We start from the raw sequence: 24,487 nt of genomic DNA on the forward strand, positions 1-24,487 counted from the left end.
AAGAAGGGATATGTGAAAAATTCCTGCCAGCACTCAGGAGGCTGAAGAAGATTGTCATGCATTTGAGGCCAGCCTGGGCTGCACAGCGAGGAGCAGGCTATTCTGAGACCCTGTCTCAAGCAGACAGCAAAGGGTAGGGCAGTGAGGGAAGGGCTCTCTGAAAAGATGGTTCAGTATAAAACCCAATAAAATGAGAGCTAAATAAATCGATGGATGGAGAATTCCAAGCGGCTCTTCAGAGTGCAAAGGCCCTTGAGCAGAAGGTGCCTGCTATGGGGAAGAAGTGGCCAGTGGGGTTGGAGAAAGGGATTGTGATGATCACTGAGGTCGGGGCGGGAGAGCTAAGTGGGTTGTTTGGGTGAGGCTTTGGGGTCATTTCAGAGACCTAGTTTAGCACAGAGTGAGAGAGAGCTAAGTGACTGACGGGGCTCTGTATGTCCCCGCTGTCTCCCACCTGACCTCTACCCTTGACTCTGTGTGCTATTCCTTCTGAGGCTCACAGAGAGTGCCAGTAAGACAGACTTGGGAGACTGCGGTGATGGATCAAAGCTTAAAGGCACTTGCATGCAAGCAAGAAGGCCTAAGCTCAAATCCCAAGAACCCATGTAAAACGGGCATGATAGCATGACTGTGTAATCCTACTGCTCCTACAGGGAGATGGGAAGTAGACACAGGGACTTCCCCCAAAACTCAATGACCTGCTAGCCCGACATAGGCAGCATCAAGCGAGGGACCTTGTCTCCAGCAAGGTGGAAAGCAGTGTTGTCTTCTGACCCCCACATGGGCATAGTCATCCACAGGAACACATACACACATTGTTCCCACACACAGACACACATGCACAAATGCAGACCTGGAGTGGAGTCTGAGGCCAATCAGAGACCTTGAATGTGCAGAGAGCTTAGCCTCCCCAGCTGGGAGACAAGCGCGGTGATTTCCGTCGGTGAGCTCCCTTCTGAAGTTCAGCTCCTGACACACAAGACAAGGAGCCCCTCACAGAGCCGAGCGCTGCTTCTGGCTTAGCCACATCTGAAGCCCAACCAGCTTAGCAGGAGGCAGCTGCTGGAATCTGGTGGGAGAAACCAGAGGGCTACTATCACTTCACTAGGAAGCAGCATAAAACAACTAGAGATGGATTTCTCGCAAGCTAAGTCCACGAAACCGCCCATTTATTTATGCATCTTGTGCTGGAGCTGGAGCCCAGGACTTTGCACATGGTAGGCAGACATCCTACCTGAATCACACCCCAGCCCCTCACTGGGGGATTCCAGGCAGGGACTCTATCACTGGTCTGCATCACAAGTTCGCTTTTTACTTTTTATCTCAAGACAGCGTTTTTGCTAAGTTGCCTGAGCTGGTCTTGATCTTGTAATCCTTCTGCCCTAGCCTCCCACATGAACTAGGACGAGAGATGTGAGACCCCAGGCCTAGCTTCCCAGTGCACTTTAGACACATAGTCCAGCTCTCTCTGGGACCACCACAGTGCCGAGAGGCTGCTCTCCTGGCTAATGCTAGTTTAGGTCGGGGCGTGTTACTCATGCTAACTAACTTACTGTTCCTTTCCTTCCCTCCTGGACCACCGCTGTCCTTTTCAGGAGACCTGTGCCAGGATTCTCCTCTATCGTGGAGCAAACAAGGATGTGAAAAATAATAACGGACAGACACCCTTCCAGGTCTGGGCTTCGGAACTGAGGCAGGGGACACAAAGGACGAGGGGACAAGAGGAATGGCAGTGAGGAAAGCTGCAAGGGAGCATGGTCTGGGAGAAGGGACAAGGTTAGCTCAGTGGAGTGGCTTAGATGTTTCCTGTCTCTGCTCTCTGCTGAGCAGCGACCTCCCTGTCCCCCTCCTACAGGTGGCTGTGATTGCTGGGAATTTTGAGTTGGGGGAACTGATCCGTAACCATCGGGAACAGGATGTGGGTGAGTGAAAAAGAGCTGGGATGAAGGAGGAGCTGAGGGTTCATGTTGGGGTCACAGACTTGGTGGGCCGATTGAAGGGTGTCAGGGTGGGACACAGACTCCGCAAAGTTTCAAAACTGCCTGAGGAGGGGAGAGGAAATGACTCAGCACCGCCCCCCCTCCATTTCTAGTCTCCCGCCCCTCTTGCCCTCGCGGTCCCTCCCTGCTTCTGTTTCCCCATCCCACCTGCCTGGCCCTGACCGCCACTCCTCACTTTCAGTGCCCTTCCAGGAGTCCCCCAAGTATGCAGCCCGCCGTCGGGGACCCCCGGGTGCAGGGCTGACTGTACCCCCAGCACTGCTCCGAGCTAACAGCGACACAAGCATGGCGCTGCCTGATTGGATGGTGTTTTCGGCCCCAGGGGCCTCATCATCTGGGACCCCGGGCCCTACGTCAGGACCCCAGGGCCAGTCACAGCCCTCGGCCCCCAGCACTAAGCTCAGTAGTGGGACCCTCCGGAGCGCCAGCAGCCCCCGAGGTGCCCGGGCACGCTCCCCATCCCGAGGGAGACATCCTGAAGATACCAAGAGACAGCCTCGAGGCCGGCCCAGGTAGGCGGGACTCAGGTCCACAGCCGCCGGCCCAGCCCATTCTAGCACCCACAGTCAGCCCAGCTGCTCACCTCCTGTCCCAAGGGTGGCGGTCCCCTACACACCTGTATCTCTCATTGTCTCATGGGTAAAATGACCATGTTAGGGGTGCCTGGCCTCACTGCTGGCATGGGCTGAGCGGGACACTAGAAGAAATAGCTTACAGCCTATGAGCACAGACAGATGGCAGCGGGCAAGAGGAGAGAGAAAAGAGCAGGAAGAGGGGGTTGGGGTAGGTAGGGGCTTTGGGAATAATGTTCAAGGCTGTTCAGGAGTTCAGGGAGAGGAAGCTGAGAGCCAAGGGAGCAGGAGAGGGGACCGTTCTTTGGTAAGAATGCCAGGGAGAGAGGGAGGCCCACGAGGTGTGCCCCTGGAGAAGGCTAGGAGCAGTTGGCCGCGGCCTTGGACCTGCCCCAGGAGGAAGCTAGGAGTCTCTGAAGGAAAGCTCAAGAGCTGGAGGATGTACCGGCACAGGTTCAGGAAGCTGAATCGGGCTGCCTGTGCAGACCGTGGGAGGGGTGGAACTAGGAGTCTGAAGACAGGAGATGGGGTTCAGCTGGTCTCCCAAGGATACCAGAACTTGGAAAAGCGGTACCTGCCCCTGCCCTGACTGTCCCCAGAAATGCCCTCTACTCTCCCTGCCTCTCACCACTTCTATGTTTGCAGCTCCAGCGGGACACCCCGAGAAGGGCCGGCTGGGGGAACTGGGGGCTCTGGGGGCCCTGGGGGCTCCCTGGGCAGCAGAGGCAGACGTAGGAAGCTCTATTCAGCGGTACCCGGACGCTCCTTCATGGCGGTGAAGTCATACCAGGCTCAAGGAGAAGGGGAGATTTCTCTGAGTAAAGGCGAAAAGATCAAAGGTGACAGGGCGTGGCTGGGTGGGTACAGGGTGAAGGGACTCTCTCGCTGGGGACATGAGAGAGCCCTGAGAGGTCCCTCTGGCTTGGAGGAGAGGAAGGCACTGTATGGGACAGTGTCGGGAGGAAGAGACTAACTGAGCTTTGGAAGAACATTGATTGACATGTGGTGGGCCTCATGGGAACTTCTTGGGTTTTTTTTCTTCTTTTTGTGTGTATGTATGTTTATGGTGTGTGGTCTTGCATGTGTGCAAGAGTGTTTGAATGTGTGTTGGCACATGTACGTACTGGTGTTTGTGCACATGTGTAGTGTGTATGTCGAGGCCCGAGGCTGATATTGGGTGCCTTCCTCAATCCCCTCTCCACATTGTTTTCTTGGGATAGAGTCTCTCACTAAACTCAGACAGGCTGGCTACCCAGCAAGCTCCAAGAACCCACTATCTCTGCTTCCTGTTCTGGGGCTTACAGACACCCACAACTGTTCCTGGCATTTTATTTGGGTGCTGGGGATCCAAACTCAGGTCCTTGTGCTTACACAGCAGGCAGTTTACCAACGGGACCATTTTCTAGGCTCCTGGAACTTTTCTTCTTGAGGCAGGGTCTCATGTTTCCCAAGATCACCTCAAACTCACTTAGTAGCTCAGGTGCACCTTGAGCTTCTGGTTATCCTGCCTCCACCTTCTGAGTGCTGGGACTACAAGTGACCGTGCCCAGCCGTCTCTCAGAAGGACAGTGGCTGTGGCCCACAGGATGCGGCCTTCACAGCATGGGCAGTGTGCCTTCCTGGATAAATGGGCACCTGGACGTAGGGAACCGTGTTGATGGGAATATGGTTCATATCAAACAGAGGATAATTTTCTGCCGTATTCTTATCTACCCAGAAGCCCTCAGTGCAGCATCTGAGCAGCAGGCTGTCTGAGCTCAAATCCTGGCCCACCACCTCTTAGAGGAAAGAGTTCTAGAAACCAACCTCTCTGAGCCCTGGTCTCACTGTCTTTAAAGCAAGACTCTAGGGAGAATCATTTAAGTCACTAAGTCTCTTAGGCCAGTCTTTGGATGCTGTAAATGCCACATAAAAGGCATCTTTCCTTCTCATGACCACTTAGAGAAAGACCAGTGATGGCTGGACAAGCATCCTTTCAGGGGACATAGATATGAGGAAGATTTCGAAGCTTGTTCAGATGTTTGCACCCAGAGAGTTGGATCTTAGGCAAGGTTAGGGAGGTCTGTGTGTGTGTGATAAGTATCTATTATCCATCATGTATGTGTATAACATGTAACTTTTAATCTAGCCTGCAATCTATTAGCTGTATCTGTATCATGTATCGTGTGTCTATCTATTTGTCTATCATCTGTATATCTATCAATCCATTTATCTAGCAATCTATGTATCTATCAATCTTGAGGTAGGGTATCACGCTGTAGCCCAGCGTAGTCTTGAACTCATTCTCTAGCCAAGACTTGCCTTACCTATCAGCAGTCTTCTTGCCTCCACCCCCAAGTGCTGGGGTGATATACATGAACCAGCATGTTTTGGTTTCTAACACTCTGTACCATTTATGTAGAATATCCTTCCATGGTCTCTTTGTGTTCTCAGCTATTAGGGTGTCTCAAGTTTCAGGGATATGTGGATGTCTTGTTCATTATTCAGTTCACTGTTTCCGTCCATCCCCCCGTTTTAAGAGGTATTTACTTGTTTATGTGTGTGTGTGTGTGTGTGTGTGTGTGTGTGTGTAGGAATATACATGGTGCCTATGCCTGTGTGAGTATGGAGCCATTGTCTGCCTATTTCTTTGAGGCAGAGACTAGGTTGAAAGCCAGCAAGCCCCAGCGATCCCTCTATCTCTACCCACCTTAGAACTGGGACTGTAGGCATGCGTGGGACACCCAGTTTGTTACATGGGTTCTAGGTCCTGAACTCTGGTCCTAACGATTGCACACAAGTGCTCTTAACCACTGAGCCATCTCTCCAGCCCTACTTCCATTTGAGAGTTTGTGTAGAGGTTCTGGCAGGGCGTGCAAATACTCACATACCCTTGCGTGAAGACAGGTTCTCCTCTACGGGAAAAGGTCGTTCTCTTAGACTGAGCGAGTGCACATTTCAGGAGGGATGCATGTGAGTGGTGAGGGAGGAAGGGGACACCTGGCCTGCCATCCCAGCCAGCCAGATCATCCAAATCAACCCTGGAAGCCAATCCTTCACATCCACCTCCACTATTTTATTTTAAATCTTGATTTATTTTTAGTTTATATGTATGTATGATTCGTCTGCATAAATGTATGTCCCATGTGCATGCCCAGTGCTACGGAAGTGAAAAGAGGACATAAGATCCCCAAGAACTGGAATCACCATTGGTTGTGAGTCGCTGTGTGGATGCTGAGACTAGAACCCGGGTCCTTTGCAAGAGCAGTCAGTGCTCTTAACCTCTGAGCCAACTCTCCAACCCCCACATCCCTGTATGTACTATGTAGCCCTTGCCAACCTGGTACTCACTGTTGTAGACCAGGTTGTCCTTAGACTTTACAGTAATCCTCCTGTATCTGCCTCTGGAGTGCCAGGGATAAAGTCATATGCTCCCATGCCCGGCCTCTTCTGTCCCCATGATCAGTATTCCACTTGGAAGTTCCTCCACGGGCTGCTGGTGTGGAAGCTTCCCCAGGGCAGGAACTCCATGGCTGTGTCCAGCTGATGTCTCGGCACCTGACACTTGATCAGCACTCGTTTGTCTTGTAAGCAAACGATTGCTCTCAAGCCCAAGCAGCCAGGCATGGCAGAACCAACCGAGAGCCCAGCTCCCTGAATGCCCTGTTGTCTGCTTGCATCTATGACCTGGGCTTTCTCTCATGTTATTGCCTCTTATCCCTGGGAGAGCTTCATGGTGATACCTAGTGTCATCTGAGCTCTGGTGGAGGCTTTTCAAGTGTGGTCCTCAGCATCTTTGAGTGTGTGTGCGTGCGTGTGTGTGTGCGTGCATGTGTGTGTGTGTGTGTGCGTGTGTGCGTGCATGCGTGCGTGCGTGCGTGTGTGCGTGCGTGCGTGTGTGTGTGGTACGTAGTTATGCGTACAGTTGAGTGCTTATGTGGAAACCAGAAGTCAACCTTGGGTGGTGTTCCTCAAGACCAATCCTCCTTGCTTTTTTGAGACAGGGACTCTCACTACCCTGGCACTTACCAAGTAGGCTAGGCTCACTGGCCAGCAATCCCCAGGGATCTGCTTGTCTCTACCGTCCCACAGTGAGATTATGGTGTGCGCTACTATGTCCAGCTTTCTCTGTGGGCTCTGGAGGATTGAACTTGTGTTCTCATGCTTGTGAGGCAGGCAGTTCATCTACTAAACCATATTCCAGATCCTCAGTCGTGTTCAGTAGTTGGAATTGAAGTGAGGAGGCAAGCATCCCATCGTTAAGTTTAGCACCCCAGCACCTCCTTAGGGGATTCTAGGCAGGGGCTCTATCACTGAGCAACACCTCAGTCCTCCACTGCGGGATTCTAGGCAGCGCCCTACTGCTAAGCCACTCCTAGCCCTTCTTTCATTTTTCATTCTGAGACAGGGTCTCACTAAGTCGCAGAGGTTGCTTTGAACTCACTGTGCAATCTAGGCGCATCCTGAGTTTGCCACCTTCCTGCCTCAGCCTTACAAGCAGCTAGGATAACAGCTGTGCTACCTGCCCCAGCTTGCCTTCAGATTTTTTTTTTCTAACCTAGAAAGAGTTGAGGACTGACTGAGAAGGGAAAACAGGTGAAGGACCAAGTACAGACAGAGTTGGGGGAAAATACTGAGATACAGAAAGGACAGTGTGTCTGTTGCTACTGGCAACAGTATTGAGATCCTTGGATGGGAATTCAGGCACACACTAGCCACTCAACGCTTTATTCTTGCAACCACACAGGCTTGTGTTCCAATTCTGCCGCGACAGTAACCAGCCTTGTGACCTTGGGCAGATGGCAAGTGGCATTAGCTCTCTGAGCTTCTTTGTCACTATAATAGGAATAGAAAAAGTGTCCCCTCTCGAGTTCTAGCCTGGAGCGAGAGCCCAGTCTCCTAGCCGTCTCTCTCTGCTTCAACACCAGGCAGGGAACAGGATGAGAGCAGGCTGGTCTGCCAAAGGACTGAGAGTTACCAATGCCTACCACTGTGGGTGGGGAGGGAGGGATGGCAAGATACGTCTTCAGAGCAGCTCTCTGAGCTACAGGACTTTGGAGGGTTAAGGGTACACCCAGGTAGGCTGTGGGTGGTAACTAGAAGATACAAGAACCAAGGGTGGACCTAGTCAGGGAGGACTGTGCCACAGAATCCAGTCTGTTCCCCAGGCCTACCTGATATGCTCCTCTGGTGTAGAAAGCTCACATGCAAGAATGTCCCATCTTGGTTCTCCATTGTGCTCACCCCCATTTCTTGGACCCTCTGTTTTTGGTTTTGAGGCAAGGTCTCTTGTTTAAGGCTGGCTTTGAACTCTCTAGGCTCTAAGAACCCCTCTGGGTTTATAGATGTTCTGTCCCAGCTCTGTTCTGTTGGGGTTTTGGGTGTGATATGGTAGGTGCGCACTGTGTCCAGGTGCACATGTGCAGAGGCCAGAGGAGGGCTCGGGTGTTCTGCTGAGTCGCTCTCTGCTTTATCCCTAAAGGTGGGGTCTCTCACTGCTCTTGGAGCTAGGCTAGTAGAATGCAGGCCCCAGTGGCCCTCCTGCTTCCTAACAGCAGTGTTAAAGGTCTGTGTGTGGTTTCAACATGGATCCAAACTCTGGTCCTTCAGGTTGAATAGTAAGCATCTTACCCACTGAGTCATCTCATTACCCCCTACACCTAAGTTTTTGTTGTGATTTTTGATAAGGTCTTGTGATATAGCCCAGGCAAGCCTTGAATTCACACAAATCCTGCACAAGCTATTTTTTTAAATATTTTTATTTTACTTTATGTCTGTGATCATTTTGCCCGCATGTATGTCTGTACAACACTTGTGTGCTCCTGGAACTGGAGTTACAGACAGTTATGAGCTGCCTTGTGGGTGCTGGGAATTGAACCTGGGTCCTCTGGAAAAACAGTAGTCAGTGCTCTCAACCTCTGAGCCATCTCTCCCTCCCCATGCCTCAAATATATCTTAAGGACATCTTTGGGTGTTAGAATAACAGGACAGGGTGCACCAGCTATGTTGGGAGCAAAAAGGAAGCCTAGAAACATCAAGGAGGTGTCCAGTTGCTAGAGGATTTAGCATGCACAAAGCCCTGGGTTCAATCCCCAGCACCACATAAACTGGATTTGCTGGTACACACCTCTCATCCTAGCACTGAGGAGGCCAAGAGAAGAGAATCGCTATACAGTGAGTTCGAGGCAAAATATAGTGGGGTTGGGGGGGGGGGAGATGGAAAGAAGAGAGGAGAAAGAAAAAGAAGAAGGAAAGAAAGCTCAAGACATTTCCCTGTCCCCTGTCCCCACTGTCCTATCCAGTGCTCAGCATCGGGGAAGGAGGCTTCTGGGAAGGCCAGGTCAAAGGTCGAGTTGGCTGGTTCCCCTCTGACTGCCTAGAAGAGGTGGCAAATCGCTCCCAGGAAGGAAGACAAGGTAACCAGGAATGGTCTCCCTCACACCCTACAACCTTTCTGCCCTTACTGCCCCTCCTGCCCCAGCTGATGGGGTGCAGGAGTCTGGGGGTAGGCTTGAGTTTGCTGTTTACAAAGTCAGGAACCATGGTATTTTGTCCCCGCAGAAAGCCGAAGTGACAAGGCAAAGAGACTCTTCAGGCATTACACAGTGGGCTCCTACGACAGCTTCGATGCCCCAAGGTAAATGTCCTCACACCCTTAGGTCCCCACCGCTCCTAGCTCCCTTTACATTCCCCACTTTAAGGCCTCTTTCTCATCTTGGTCAACTTGAAAGTTCAGAAAAGGCAGAATTCTGTTCATGAACAGCCCAATCGTAAATCCGCCCCTGGCAGCCACTGGGACCATCTAGTTTGGGGATACCCAAAACATGGGTTGGGGTATCTTGGGGCCCTGGGTTCTTGTGTGGGGGCTAGTTAGCAGTCCTGGTCTCCTTCCTGTTTCCCTGTGTGTAGTCCCATACTGTAGACATATGTACATCCTATGTGTTATACGGTGTGTGGGGGGTGGAACCAGCAGGACCCCATGGGTGGGGACAGAGAGAGGGGCACACTGACACCTGTCCCCTCCTTGGCTGCTGGCTGACTTGCTTCTGAAGTCTGATCGATGGGATTGACTCAGGGAGGTGAGAGGGGCGGGGTAGGGTGGGGATTGAACCAGGATGGGGTGCTTGTATTTGGGGGATGAGAATGTGTGCATGACCCGAGCTGAGGAGTCCCCGCGTGTGGACGCTGTCTGTCTCTGCCAGTGTGCATGACACTTCCGCGTGCATGTGCAGGCAGAAGGCCCTGAGTTGGATATCACTGTGAATATACCCTAACCACGGCCATGCGCTGCAGTTCTCAATGCGCATGGGTGCATTGGTGTCAGTGTTGACGGCGTGGCTGGCTTTGCACATGTACGCCTCTCTGGCTGCGGCAAGCAAGCCCTGCCAGAGCTGACCATGTGCCTGCTCACACGTGAACAGGGGACAGATCTCTCTAGACACCCTGTGTTACTGTGTGTGTTTTTGCTGGCCCCGCTGTGTGTGTGTCTTCTCTATGACTGGTTCTTGGGTTCAGAACCTGGAATGCTGTGGGAGGGAAGGGCAGAGGAGGGGTGATTCCCTGGACACAGGGCTCTGCTCTGGGGAAGGGATGCCATAATGTACTGTCTGAAAGGTGACACCCTCCTCTGCCACCCCATCCCATCCCAACCCAGGGAAGGCTCTCCCTGTTATCATTATCCCTCCATTAAATGTGTCCAAACCTGTGTCTGTGTTCTGGCCAGTGGGGGAAGGTCTGGGTTGCGGGAGGAGAAAGGAATGATACCACGGGTGGGGGACAAGGTGGGGCTGGGTGCCAGCCACTCTGCGCCCCAGGGTCTGAGGCGAATCATCTTGTGCCTGTTCGCCTGGTACGTCTCTGGCTCTGGGCACTGGGTGAGTATGGAGGCTCCCTCTACCCCATGTCGGCCTCTGAGGGGCAGTTCTCCTGGGTCTGGGTCTTGGGGTGATGTCACTTGTTCCAAAGACTGATGCGGAGGGGTCTTTTTCAACCCCAGTTTCCATCCTCCCTTTCTTACTAATATCCTGTCTTGAAGCCTTACCATTCCTGTCCCTCTCCACGTCTCCTGGGGCTGAGATCCAAGTGCCCCTTCAGTACTGCCTTCGCTCTAATCTTCCTGACCCAGTCTGCGGTGACCTGGCTCACACTCTGCATCTTATTGTTGGTCCCCAGCATCCCAGCCAGAGCTGGGCCATGCTTGCTTGTGTACCTACCCCGTGGGGTGTGCCACCCTCTCTCCTCCTGCCTGGGGGAGGGGCTGTGAGGTGGGGAGTCCATGGTTCTGGTGAGTGGTGGTGTGTGTGTGTGTGTCCCTCACTACTCTCTGTTTCGGTGTTCTGGGTCCCAATTGAGTGTTTTAGGTCCCTCACCCCACCCCACCCCCTCACCCTGCCTTCTCTTACTATGTTGGGCATGACTTGTGTGTATGTCTGCGCTGAGGATGAGCTGTTTACCCTCTCTTGGGGAGGGGTCGGCCTCTTTCAACCTTGGGTGTCCCTTGCCCCGAAAGTGTGGGGCTGTCTGCCTGCTCGTCCCTGCACGCTGTGGCGAGGCGTCTTAAATGATGTGTGGCGCTGCGTCCTTCTCCCTGCGCTCCCGCTCTCTGGCTCGCTCTCTCTGCACCTGCGCGAGAGGACTCTGTAAAGGGGGAGGTATAGTGCGCGGGGGGGGGGGGGCAAACCGGAAGTGACTCCCTCCCCCTCCCCGAGTCTTACCCCTCCCCCTCCTCCCGCCAAAGGAGCCCCCGCGTTACCCTCCCCCGCCCGCCCCCCCACTCCGCCCGGCTGCCCGGCGCAGGACGCCAAGGGGTTAACGCGGGGCCGCGGCCGCCTCCGGAGCTGTCCGCGGTGCTGGAGCCTCAGCCATGCACTGTCCCCCACGCGCCCCCCGCAGCATGTGAGCCCCCCGGGGCTGCCCGCCCTCCCGAAGGGGGGTGCGCGCCCCCTCCTCCGGCCCCTCCCCCCTCCCGGCACGGGTCAGCATGAGGCGGGGCCTGGGGGCCCGGACACGGGGGTTCAGCCGAGCGGGGACGGGGACGCGGCGGCGGCGGCGACGGCGGCCGCGGTGGTGGCGGGGGCGGCCCGGATCGGGACCTGGGCCGGGGCCGGGGCCGCGGTGGCGATGGCTTTGTCTGCAGTCGGGGGTGGCCCCGGCGGGGGCGCCCTGCCCCAGCCGCCCCCTGCGCTCTCCTCCAGCTGGCCGGCGCTGGGGCCCCGGCGGCGCAGCGTCTGGTACATTTACAGGTAACGGCGCGCAACCCGCTCGTCCCTGGCACGACCCTCCGTGCGTTCAGGGCCCCCAGACCTGTCCACTTTCCTCTTCGCAGCCTCCCTTCTTTAGGCCTGAGCCCTCCCAGACCCTCTCTCAGGAGCTCAGCACCCGCCTCTCTTCCTCCTCCCTCCTTCCTGTGCCTCAGATGCTGCTCCAGGGCCTCCTGTGCTCTCCAAGACTTTTTGCCCACCCTCCAATGAAAAGAGCCCACTACAGCTAGACTCTGCAACCCACTCTTGCCCTTTCTGGCACCCCTAACTCCCCTACTCTAAGGAGCCCTTTCCCAGGATCCCCCCCCCAGATACCCCAGGCCCCCTAGCCCTCCAATCTTCCGCATCCCCGCCCCTCTTCCTAGAGTCAGCAAGTCCCCCCATTCATACCCCTGTCTCCCATTCACAGTCGGTCCCCCCACACACACACCTCCATCACACAGGCATCCCGCCCCCGGCCTTCCCTCCCCTCCTCTTTTCCGCTGCGTGTCACTGTGCGGCTGTGCGTGTGTCAATGATGTGTGTGCCTATGACCGCCTGCGTGTGTGTGAGGGCAGACAGAAATGGAGAGGCTGTGGGCTCCAAGCCCACCCCCCGCCTATGTCCATCTGTGTGTCCCTGCGTGGGGGGTGTCTGTCTCTGTGTGACTTAGAACCATAGCGAGGCTGTCTGGGGACTGTGTGCGTATGTGCGCCTATGTGTCTGTATGCGTGCGCGCACACGTGTGTGTGTGTGTGTGTGTGTGTGTGTGAGAGAGAGAGAGAGAGAGAGAGAGAGAGAGAGAGAGAGAGAGAGAGAGAGAGAGAGAATCTGTCCCAGAGACTGCGGCTGTGTTTCCCAACACCCAACCTCCTCTGCCTTGGCCTGCCCCCTCCTCCCCCGCACCCTCTCGTCAGTTTGCTCTTGTGTTTCTGTCCCCACGTACCCTGCTCCGTGCCCCCAGGAGTCTGTGCATGGGGAGGGACGACCCTGGAGCCCGAGGTTCTACCCTCTGCGGGGATGGGGGCACGTGGGCTGAACCTCGTCAAGCTTCTGCATGGGGCTCAGGCACCTGCCTGTGTGCTGCTCTCAGCATGGGGACAGGGGCCGACTTGCTTGCATGCGGGGGCCCTGTGCAGGCCGTGGAGAGGCCTGCCGAGATGGGAACGCAGGGAGGGAACTGAGGACCTGAGGGAACACTGTGGATGGCAGCCGGCTCCAGGCTGTTGCATCCTGAGTGGGCAAGAAGGACCTGGGGTGGGGGTGGGGAGCAGTCGCGCCGCAGTCTCCATGAGGGAACCAGACCTTCTCTGGGACACGGAGGGATGGCCTGGGGAAGGACATGGTGCCAGCTCCTGATGGGCAGGTAGTCCGCACCACATACAGTGGTGCTGTATGTGCACTGAAGGGGGGTGCGGGGAGGGGGCAAGTGCGGGTTTGCTGGACAGAGGGGAAATAAGATGTGTGGGTACTGAAAAGGGTTTGGATACTGGAGTTTGGGGGTGCTGAGTGCCAAGAAAGGTGCTGAGATGAGAATGGAAGACAGGCGGTAGGAAGAGGATTTGGGGGCGGGGACCGGGCACCAGAGCCTGGAGTTTGCAGCGAATGTGAGCAAAAGCGGCTGCTGGGAAAACCAACCTAGTCCGCGCTGTGGATACCCAAAGGAGAAAGAGCTTTCCATGGATGGCGGGGCAGGCAGTGTGAAAGGGATGTGGAGGCTGTAGGGGGATACCATGAGCTTATCTATATAGGAGGCAAGAGAATGTGGGGGCCCGAGGCCCAAGAATTTTGGAGAGGAGGCAGACAAGGGTGAGGAGATTGTAGAAATACAAAGAGGACCCTTGGAAGAAGGGATGAGCAGAGTGACTGGGAGCAGGGGTGATTTCCCGGTATATCCTAAGGACACCGTCAGACCGGCTGTCTGATGAGGTAGTTTGGGGAAACATGGGGATATAGCATGGTGCGGGGGGGGGGGGGGGGTAGAAGAGGGAGGAGGCAGAAAAGCAGGTACCACATCAGGCACAGGGCACACAAAGGTACAGAGACACTCTGCAGCATGCTGGGGTCCATGTGCCGGCGAGGAACAGATGGGAGTGCTGTGGGAATGGAGAGAATTGGGTGCTACTGGGACGTGTGGCTTTCAGGAAACCTAACTGGTGGTCTTGACCATTCTAGCTGGTGTGATCTTGAGCAGGCCCTTCTTCTGTGCCTCAGTTTACATAGTTTAAAGATGGGAACACTGGCAATCAACCCCACTCAGGAATGTTGTAGTGACTTAAATATTAATGACCTAAAAAGTGGTTGGCCATGCATGGTTCATAATGTATCACTTGTGTTACTGGCTGAAGTTAGGATAAACCCCAGAGACTGGAGGAGCAGTCCGGGGCTGTTTTAGTTAGGGTTTCTATTGCTGAAACAAACACCATGGCTGAAAAGCAAGTTGAGGAGGAAAGGGTTTATTTGGTTTATACTTCCACAACACTGTTCATCATAAGGAAGTCCAGACAAGAAGTCAACCAGGGAAGAGTCTTGGAGACAGGAGCTAATGCAGAGGCCATGGAGACTCGGTGCTTACTGGCTCTCTTCCCATGGCTTGCTCAGTCTGCTTTCTTATAGAACCCAGGACTTCCAGCTCAGATGTGGCACCACCCATAACAGGCTGGGCCCTCCCCCATCAGTCACTGATTAATAAAATGCCCTACAGCAGATCCTATGGAGGCATTTTCTCAGTTAAGGTTCGCTCCTCTCAGATAGCTCTAGTTTTTGTGTCAAGTTGACCTAAGGCCAGCCAGCATAAAGGTCACCTGATCAATTTTGGAAATGTGTGTCTGAGGTGTTTGGGTGGTGTGACATGTAAGAAATTCTAACTGCCGTCACCCGAATATTCTCTTAGGTATTGAAGATTTTTTTTATCAGCTAGGTATAGTGGCACACACCTTAAATTCCTAGCGCTTGGGAGGCAGAGGCAGGCAGATCCCTGTGAGTTTGAGGTCAGCCTGGTCTTCAGAATGAGCTCCAGGACAGCCAGGGCTACACAGTGAGACCCTGAATGGAGAACAAGCACACAACGTTACTGTGTGTCTCTGGAGAGTTTCTTAACCTTTCTGTGACTTACTTCCTTGCCTATAAAATGGAACTTAGTAGTGTTTAAGTCTTCTCCGTGGACTGGCTGTGAGGAGATACCCTGTGGGTCTGTTGTGAAGGGTTTTCAATGCTGCCTGGCCTGTAGTGAGCCGTGGCCTTGGGCATGTGAACAAGAGGCTCTGGTCTGAGGACAGGATACGGGAGGAGGTTTATGTGTCAAGCTGGGGCTGAAAGAGATTGCAGAGTTGGATGTGGTGGCTAACATACATTACTCCAACACTAGGGAGGCAGAAACAGGATTGGTGTGAGCTGTAGACTAGACTGGGCTGCAGAGAGAGGGGGGGGGAGGGAGAGAGAGAGAGAGAGAGAGAGAGAGAGAGAGAGAGAGAGAGAGAATGGGGAAAGGTGAGGGTAGCAAGCATGCATGAATGACTGAAGGTGACTTTGCCTTGGCGAGGTGTAAAGGGGCAGCATGAAGGGCATTGTTGCCTCATGGGGAATTTCTTGGCATGTGGAGAGAGTGTCAGAGTAGCAAGGACATAAGGGCTTAGAAAAGGTTGTCACCCTGTGTCGGGATGAGACTGCCACAGAATACAATAAGAGCCAACGTGCCCTGACCTCTGGGTTGTCCCCAGACTGTCCATTGGCCTCACCCTTCTAGCCTCCTTAGACCCATTTCTCTCATCCCCCCCTGCCCCTCCCCTTTCTTCAACCCTTCAATCTTCTCCCAGCACCTGCTTCATGCAGCTGCAAAGACTGCTGGGAGGAGGGAAAGGGAGGGCTGTGGGAGAGGAGGCGGGAGCCTGTGGACAGGCTTGTTGGCCTCTGGGGCAGCACAATGGCTGGGGTATGCCCCTGTGTGCATGCATGATGTGGGGCCCATTAAACACAAGGAAGGAGGCAGCACACAGGCATGTGCAGAACACCCACTGGTGTACAGGAGCATGGGTCTTTACTGTGGATGTCCACAGAGGGTACTGACGGGGTACGGTGGCACTAGAATACAGTAGGCACACAGTTAGGTGTTATCCCCATGAGCTGGGAGGTACTCAGAGGGCGTGTGATGGGAATACACTGATATCAAAGTGAGGGGAGTCAAAATCAGGGCATACTGGGATGTGTGGGGGTGTCACCGAAATATACTGGAGTACTTGTGGAGGGCTGTTAGCTGAATATGTGGGGGTAGGTAATTGGGGAACCCGCATGGATATTATTGGAGTGGCTGAAAGCCACACAGATCGCGCTGAGGTTTGGTGTGTGTGGAGGGGGTTCTGAGCGTTGCTGCAGAGAGAGAGGGAGCGTGGCGCTGGCCCTGGGTTCTAGATGCTAACAAAGAGGCGCTGCAGTGCGTGTGTTCTGGAGTGTTCTGAGAGGAGCTGGCTTGAGGTAGAGCAGCAGTTCAGGTGTTCCTGTCGTACACTGGGATGAGCAGGCGGGGAGGGTGTGGAGTGGGGTGTAGTGGTGATCCAGGACTGAGGCTGTGCTGCAGCCAATCTGAGAAAGCAGGAAAGCAGGTGCTATGATTGGAATTTTATCCATTTCCTGTGTTTGTATCCTACTAAGATGTTCTGGTGAGATATACGGCTTTAGAATTAACACCATATTCAGGGGGAGTTGGTGTTTACTTTTTCCAGGGCCTTTGTACATGCTAAGAGGTGCTCTACTGTTGATCCATACCCTAGCAAATGTTCTAGGAAGAAGCCTCCAGCCCCTCGCTGGGGGATTCTAGGCAGATGCTCTACCTCTGAGCCACACCCCAGCCTCTCGCTGGGGGATTCTAGGCAGATGCTCTACCTCTGAGCCACACCCCAGCCCCCCCCCCACTGGGGGATTCTAGGCAGGGGCTCTAGCACTGAGCCACACCCTTGTCCCCCACTGCGGGGAGGAGTTCTAGGCAGATGCTCTAGCACTGAGCCACACCCCAGCCCCTCACTTGGGGGGTTCTAGGCAGGTGCTCTAGCACTGAGCCACACCCCTAGCTCTCTTTTCACACGATGTCTTCAGACAGAGCCTCACTAAGTTACTCGGGCTGATCTTGAGCTTTTGCTCCTCCTCTCTCAGCAGCCTCCCCCAGTAGCTGGGATGACAGGCTTGCATCATCAAGACTGGTAGTTGGTGTGTGACCAGAGTGTCCCGACAGCCTATGTGTAACACACTGGACACTTCTCAAGGGATGCAGCAGTCAGAACTGTCCATCGGAACTTTCAGTAACGGACAGGAGTGTTCTGTGTCATCAGGGACACCACATGGCCGCCGCAACTGAGGAACTGACACTTGAAAATAGTCCTATGCAGCTAGAGGCTGCCATACTGGACAGGGCAAAGTAAACATTGTTTCAGTCTGTCCTCTGGAGGCCTTCCTGTAGTAAAAGAGATGAGGTGTGTTAGTACATTCGCCTCTTGGCTTAGCACCTTGGCCTATGACATGGTGTGGGCCCTGTGCCCTACCCTGTGTGTGTAGTACGACTCTGGATGTCTCACAGTCTCCTCAGCCAGGCCCTCAGGACAGACTTGGTAACTGAAGCACAGAAGGTTAAAGTCATAGGTTCAAGGTCACAGACAGGACACTGCCAGCCAGCACCCATTCAGGGCTGTGATCATTCACAGCCTCTTCTGCCCACCCCACTGGGTGCCTGGTGCGCTGTGGGCTCGGTAACAGCTCTGCTGAGTGGATGGGTGGATGGATTCACGGAAGGATGAATGAGGAAAGAGTGGGTGGAAACCGGAGCACCCCGGGCTTTGAGGGGGTGTCTGGAGCATAAGTACAGACTGGATGGAGGTGGGGAACTGCAGTGAATGGTCTCCACGCAGAGCCTGGGGCACCCTGTGACTGGGTGGGGCACCAACTCTGTGCCTCATGAGTTCTTCTCCACCCCCCATCCCTTCCTCCTGCCTCCTGCCAGTGATTACATCATCAAGGAGAAGACAGTCTTACTGCAGAAGAAGGACAGTGAGGGGTTCGGGTTCGTGCTACGGGGGGCCAAGGGTGAGTGCTGGCCGGGGAGGGGATGGGAGATCCTCTCTGACCCAAGCAGTAGGGCCTGGATAGGGAGGACGGAAAAAGAGAAGGGACCCCCCCCTACACACACACCCTAAAGCCCACCCATTGCCCCACCCTGGGGTGCTGGTCCCTCAGCTCGAGTGAGTCCACTGTGACTTGGTCTGAGCCCCATCCCCTGCTCGGCCTCTCCACCCCCTCCCCTCCGACCCCGCCGGCTCCTCCCCGTCTGCAGCGCAGACCCCCATCGAGGAATTCACCCCCACCCCGGCCTTCCCGGCGCTGCAGTACCTCGAGTCTGTGGACGAGGGTGGCGTGGCATGGCGGGCTGGACTACGAATGGGAGACTTCCTCATCGAGGTGAGCGCCAGCCACACTGTCCTTCTGGGGACCCTGGGGACAGCAACTCTCCCTGGACCATTGAGAGGTGCCCACACCAGAGTGGTGGCTCACACCAGTCATCCCAGCTAGCCATCTCAGGGAAATTGCCATTACCACTAGTTCAAGGCCAGCCTGGGCTACCTAGTGAGTTCCAAGTCAGCCTGGGCCACAGAGTAAAACTGTACCCAAAAAAAAAATAAAAAATAAAAATGAAGTATCATAGAATTGTCCCCCAACATATGCAGTACAGGGATATGAAGGGTGTGCAGGTCAGCCCATTCCTGGGGACACGAGAATTACAGGGATGAGAAAGGGTGGGGTAGAAGGTCCCTCGGTCGGGCACTCAGGAGCTGAAGGTCTTCTACCCTCTCCTTCACAACACAGGTGAATGGGCAGAACGTAGTGAAGGTTGGCCACCGGCAGGTAGTCAACATGATCCGCCAGGGAGGCAACACGCTGATGGTCAAGGTGGTCATGGTGACCAGACACCCAGACATGGACGAGGCTGTCCACAAGAAAGGTACTTCTTCACCGCCGTCACCGTCGCTGTCGTGGAGAGCTGGCCTGGTACACACAGAGCCCTGGGCTCCAGCCCCAAGGCTGCAGGGAGGGACATTATGGTGCCCACCTGCAATCTCAGCACCCGGGAGGTAGAGGCAGGAGGATCAGAAGGAGGAGGCCATCCTGGGCTACTTAATGAGTTTGAGTTAGTCTAGGCTACGTGATACTTTGTATCAAAACAAAGGGGCGTCTCCAGCCACCAAATTAAGACTCTTAGGGTCACTCCTCAACCCCCCACAAGGCTCTCCTTCCCCCTCAAGGCCTGCCTGTTCATAACCTTTCTGGGGAGAAACTGAGGCAGAGAGGGCTCAGCGTGCTGGGGTGCTGTTCTCAGAGTTCTGGAAGCACAGTGGAAGGAATGGGTGTCGAGGGGTCTTCTCCCTGCAACTCTGACACCTCCCGCCCACCCCCACCTTTCCAGCATCCCAGCAAGCTAAGCGGCTCCCGCCCCCAGCCATCTCCCTGCGTTCCAAGTCTATGACCTCAGAGCTGGAGGAAATGGGTGAGCCTGTGGGGCTGCCGGGGCTGAGGGCCAGGGGCGGCCAGGGGCAAGGGGCTGGACCACCCTTGACTTTGTCAGTGTTGTTAGTCACGAGGGGTCCTCGTCCTCCTCCTGTCCCGCCCCCCCTCCATGTCCTTGGGCCAGGTTCTGTGGCCTGCCTGTGTGTCACTGGGGAGTTTTTGAGTCTCCCCCCTGCCCTCTTGTATCTCTGTTTCTCTGTCCTGGGTCTCTGGGGGTCTATATGTGTCCCCCTACCATGGGCCACTCTCCTTTTGTCCCCTACCCTTTCTTCTACTGTCTCTCTCGACCAACAGAGGAAGGTTAGCGACTCCTAGCAGGCAGAATATCATGACCTGGGGTGGGTCTCATTTTCCTCTGACCTGGGGCCAGTTGGGCAGATGACTGACTATCCCGCTACCGGGTCCTTAGGGAGGTGGGCATTCCAAAAAGGGGTCCCTCACCTCCCCCTGATGTCCTAACTCTTGGCTCCTCTGCTGTCTACCCCCGGGCTAGTCTCCCCCTGGAAGAAGAAAATTGGTGAGTGGGTTCAGGTCTGGTGGGAGGGGCCCAGTCTCCTGACCCCAGCGGCGGATTCACCCTTCCCTTGACCCCAGCCCCTCACTGCCCCCACCTGGTGTTGGCCACACCTGCTGGTCCACACCTGCTGGCCATGCCCTCTGCAGGGGTACCCTTGAGCTTCATCCCTCTCCTTTGCCCACAGAATATGAACAACAGCCGGCACCAGTGCCCAGCATGGAGAAAAAACGGACCGTGTATCAGATGGCACTCAGTAAGATGTCACAGGATGGCTCCCTGATGCCAGATCCCTCCTCCCAGCCTTTGAGGATGCTGCATGCATTCGGGCCCTCCTCCCTGGGTGCCCCTCAGACACCTGGGAGCTAAACACTTGGGGCCCTGGAAACCCCGGTTACATCATTGTGTTACCCACTCTCCTGTGCCTTGTCATCACTGGGCCCTGCCTGCTGGACTGGGAGGTGTTCCCAGAGACAGGACTAGGACCACAAGAGCCCCAGGCGGCCCGGTCTCTGTGGTAGTCCACTTGCATTGTCTCTTTGACTGTCTTCACTCCCCGCAGACAAACTGGATGAGATCTTGGCCGCTGCTCAGCAGACCATCAGTGCAAGCGAGAGTCCTGGGCCTGGTGGCCTTGCGTCCCTGGGCAAGCACCGGCCCAAAGGGTTCTTTGCCACTGAGGTAGGTACCCTGGTGTGAGAAGGAAACTGAGGGACTCGCGTGCAGGTTTTAAGACGCCCAAGTGTCTTCATGTGAGCTCCACACTCGTCCTGAGAAGTACCACACTTCCTTCCTCCTCTCTCATCTCCCTCCATTCTTGACCATTCTGCTTCTCATGTTAAGTCTCCTCCGCCCTTTCCTGCCCATTTTAGGGACCTCACGTAAGACAAAGTAATGCTATAGAGATGTAGCATGATGGTTCATGCCCATCATCCCAGATCCTGAGAAACTGAGTCAGGAGGGTTGCTGTAAGTTTGAGACCAGCCTGAGCTACATAGGGAAATCTTGTCTCCAGATTCAAAAAAAAAAGAAGAAGAAAATGATGTCATAGTTATATATCCTCAGCATAATCCTAAATGTTCAACAGATGTTAGATGGCTATTAAAATATTGATGCCAGGACTGGAGAGACAGCTCAGGGGTTGAGAGTATATATTGTTCTTGCAGAAGGCTGGTGTTCAGTTCCCAGAATCCCCTGGAGCCGCTGACAACTGCCTATAACCCCAGCTCCAGGAGCTCTGATGCCCTCTCCTGCCCGCCCAGGGCACAGCACAATCCACGTGCAGAGTCCCACATGCAGACACATGGACACACACATGATGTTTTAAAAATAGAGTTGAGAGTGATTGAAGAAGACACCTAAATCTAACCTACACACACACACACACACACACACACACACACACACACTGTGAACAATGGCTCTCCACCTGCCCTTCCCCACAGATAAAGGCTGGTCTGTATCAAGTACTTGTTCAACAAATTTCAGATACGGTGCTCCACACAGATACCTCATGCCTGCCTTAGAATCTCCCTGTGAGGGATGCTGCAGTGGTTAGCGCGGGTACGGTACCTCATGCCTGCCTTAGAATCTCCTTGTAAGGGATGCTGCCGCGCGGTTAGCGTGTTACAGGTGATCCTCGTTCCTGCCTTAGAATCTCCTTGTGAGGGATGCTGCCACGCGGTTAGCGTGTTACAGGTGATCCTCATTCCTGCCTTAGAATCTCCCTGTGAGGGATGCTGCAGTGGTTAGCGCGGTACAGATGTGGAGCCTGGGCTCTTCTTCCCGGACCCTGCTGGCTCTGCCCCATGGGTTTGGCCCTCTTACACCAACACAGGCACACCAGACAAACCTGTGTGTCCACACCGCCTGGCATCTCTCTATGCCTTCTGCCTGCCACAGCTCTGTCCTCAGGTGAGCCCAGGGTCTGCTTGGCAGACTGGTGTGGGCTCCTCAGCTCTGCTTACTGCATCTCTGTCTTAGAGCAATGCTCATAGAGACCACCTGTGACATAGACGAAAGCCAGTCCCCGAAATAGCTGTTCTGTGGGGCTGAACCTAGGGTCTCCTGCATTTGACCACTGAGACATACCTTCAGCTCCGTCACTGGGGGTCCTAAAAAGGGCTTTACCACTGGACCGTGCTCCTGGTCCCTCACCGAGGAGATTCTAGGCCAGCAGTTCTCAATGTGTGGATCAGGATCCCTTTTATCAGACATTCTGCGTATCAGATATTTATATAACATTCATAACAGTAGCAAAATCACAGTTATGAAGTAGCAATGAAAATAATTTTACAGTTGGGGTCACCGCAGCTTGAGGAACTGTATTAAAGGGTCTCAGTGTTAGGAAGGTTGAGAACCACTGTTATAGGCAGAAGATTTATCACTCAGCTACTCCCAGCCCCCCACTGGGGGATTCGAGGCAGTGATTTCTCTACTGTGCCACACCCCAGCCCCTCACTGGGGGATTCAAGGCAGTGACTTCTCTACTGAGCCACACCCCAGCCCCTCACTGGGGGATTCGAGGCAGTGACTTCTCTACTGAGCCACACCCCCAGCCCCTCACTGGTGGGTGCTATGTAAATACTGTAAATGCTACCTCTCCAACCTTCAAAATAAGTTTTAAGTGAATTTTGAAGTCAGAAAAAGTGGCTCACACCTATAATCCAAGCCTTCCAGAGACTGAGGCAGGAGGATTGCCATGAGTTTTAAGGACCAACCTGTCCTACCAAGTGAGACCAACTCAGAAAACCGAAGGATGAAACAGACTAGTTGCTACAGCATGTGCTGCGCTGTGGCACCTAGGTGCTCTAGCTGCAAAGTCCGCAGCAGTATAAACACTGTAGAAATGAGCCACTGCCTGATGGGGTTGGAAATCTCTGCAAACTCTTGAGGCGGGGGGTGCGGCCAGCCATCTCAGCGAGACTGGCCCGCTACCTTAGCTTTAAGGGAGAAGAGGGCTGAGTTTTCCACTGGATGATGTGAAGACAGGTTGTCGTTTGTTCCCTCGGACCACACACTCCAACCCCAGAGAGCCTGCACTTTTTTGCAGAGGCAGGGAGCAGGTTTTGCAGCCAGACTCCTGAAATTCCCAGTCTAGTGGGCCCTTCTCTGCCTAGCAGAGTGTCCTGCAGGCCCTGCCCTCCCGTCATGCCTGTCCTTGGTTTCTTAGGATGTCCGAAAGGTCTGCAGTTGTTAGGGTGGGTGATTGCTGTGCTGTTCTGCCGCACAAGGTCAGAGCAGGAAAAAAGGGGGAGCTGGGTGTGCACCCGGTGGACAAGTGAACACCCAGCAGGAGCAAGGCCCTATGTTCAGGCGGCAGCACCAAGAGAAAGGAGGTGGCAGGCAGGAAGAGTGTGGGTGAAAGGAGCGGAGAATTGATGGGGACGGGAGGCAGACAGGGAAGGGAGTCAGAGGGCACAGGTCTTTCAGCCAGGCTGCGTTCTCCCTGTGTGACTTTGAACCACACCATCTCATCCCCAGCATTTGTTTCCTGACCGGTAGCATTTTGAAGCTTGCTGCACTCAGGAGGTCAAGTGAGGTCAGCTCCTGTCCTGCAGGGCTCTCCAAAACAGCAGTCTTCCTCTGTGGCCTGGTGCCAGCACCCTCTGATCTCACTCCAGCACATCCCTTCTGAGCCGCAGGGTCCCAAACTGTCACCTGACAGCCCATCTCTTGTACGTGTGCTCATGTGTGTGCGAGCGCAGACTTTGGTGTCCCCCGTCTTGTTTGCTGAGGTCTCCTGCTGCACCTGGAGGTCACTGATGAGGCTAGCCTGGCTTGTCAGCAGGTCCCAGAGAGCCATGTGTCCTCCCACTCAGGGCTGTGATTCCAGGGGCAAGCCACCACTCCAGGCCTTTCCTGCAGGGTCACGGCAAGCATTTTACCAACTGAGCCATTCCCCAGCCTCAGCTCTTAAGTGTTAATACATCTATCCCTTTCTTGTTAACCATCTAGCTGGTGCTTGAACAAATCTAAAGACAGGAACTCACACGTCCTATTGTAGCTTCTCCCCGTGTGGACAGACTTCTAGAGAGCTCTTCCTTACATGGCCCCCAAATCTACCTTCCCTGAACCTTCAGTGAACCTTTTCGTCATGGTCTTCTCTGACAAGTTTCCTTGGAGAGGAGAAAAGATCACCTCAATTTTCTAGATGACAGACGGATGTTAGGGAATTGAATTCGCTTGCTCAGGCCTCTTGGAAATGTCTATCCAATCCGAGCAGAGCTCTGTTGAGACTGGCCCCACTCTTTAGCTAACCCAAGCAGGCAGGGGTGCTTTTTTCCCAATATTGCTTTAAGCATGTGTGTGGATGTTTACTAGGTGTGTGTATGCATGGGGGGTTATATATTGGGTGTGCATAGGTATATGGTGTAGGCATGTGGTGTGTGGTATATGTATGTGCATAGTCTATGTGTACAGTGTGTGTGGTGTATTTATGGTGTGTTGCATGGTGTGTGTATATGTGTATGGTAATATGTGGTAGGTGTGTATATGTGTATGGTATATGTATATGTGTATGGTATATGGTGTGTATATATGTGTATGATATATGGTGTGTATATATGTGAATGGTATATGTGGTAGGTATGTATATGTGTATGGTATATGTATATGTGTATGGTATATGGTGTGTAT

At 54.2% G+C, this 24,487-nt stretch overlaps 1 protein-coding gene across 5 annotated transcripts in view; it reads left to right on the top strand.

The window, feature by feature from the left end:
• The window catches only part of Shank1 (SH3 and multiple ankyrin repeat domains 1), a 54,648-nt gene that overhangs the window by 17,879 nt on the left and 12,282 nt on the right, over window positions 1–24,487 (top strand). For 2 of the 5 annotated variants that reach the window (XM_075952620.1, XM_075952624.1), the window contains exons 9-22: window positions 1,596–1,673; window positions 1,856–1,922; window positions 2,182–2,512; window positions 3,218–3,411; window positions 8,854–8,967; window positions 9,113–9,188; window positions 9,604–9,630; window positions 17,777–17,859; window positions 18,107–18,231; window positions 18,637–18,772; window positions 19,235–19,315; window positions 19,829–19,852; window positions 20,037–20,105; window positions 20,412–20,530. In XM_075952620.1, coding sequence (XP_075808735.1) covers window positions 1,596–1,673; window positions 1,856–1,922; window positions 2,182–2,512; window positions 3,218–3,411; window positions 8,854–8,967; window positions 9,113–9,188; window positions 9,604–9,630; window positions 17,777–17,859; window positions 18,107–18,231; window positions 18,637–18,772; window positions 19,235–19,315; window positions 19,829–19,852; window positions 20,037–20,105; window positions 20,412–20,530 — 1,524 coding nt within the window. The remainder of the gene's footprint in view (window positions 1–1,595; window positions 1,674–1,855; window positions 1,923–2,181; window positions 2,513–3,217; window positions 3,412–8,853; window positions 8,968–9,112; window positions 9,189–9,603; window positions 9,631–17,776; window positions 17,860–18,106; window positions 18,232–18,636; window positions 18,773–19,234; window positions 19,316–19,828; window positions 19,853–20,036; window positions 20,106–20,411; window positions 20,531–24,487) is intronic. The other 3 variants (XM_075952621.1, XM_075952622.1, XM_075952623.1) reach the window with 3 other exon arrangements.

The sequence above is a fragment of the Microtus pennsylvanicus genome, chromosome 18, assembly GCF_037038515.1.
Source record: "Microtus pennsylvanicus isolate mMicPen1 chromosome 18, mMicPen1.hap1, whole genome shotgun sequence".
NCBI classification, from domain to species: Eukaryota; Metazoa; Chordata; class Mammalia; order Rodentia; family Cricetidae; genus Microtus; species Microtus pennsylvanicus.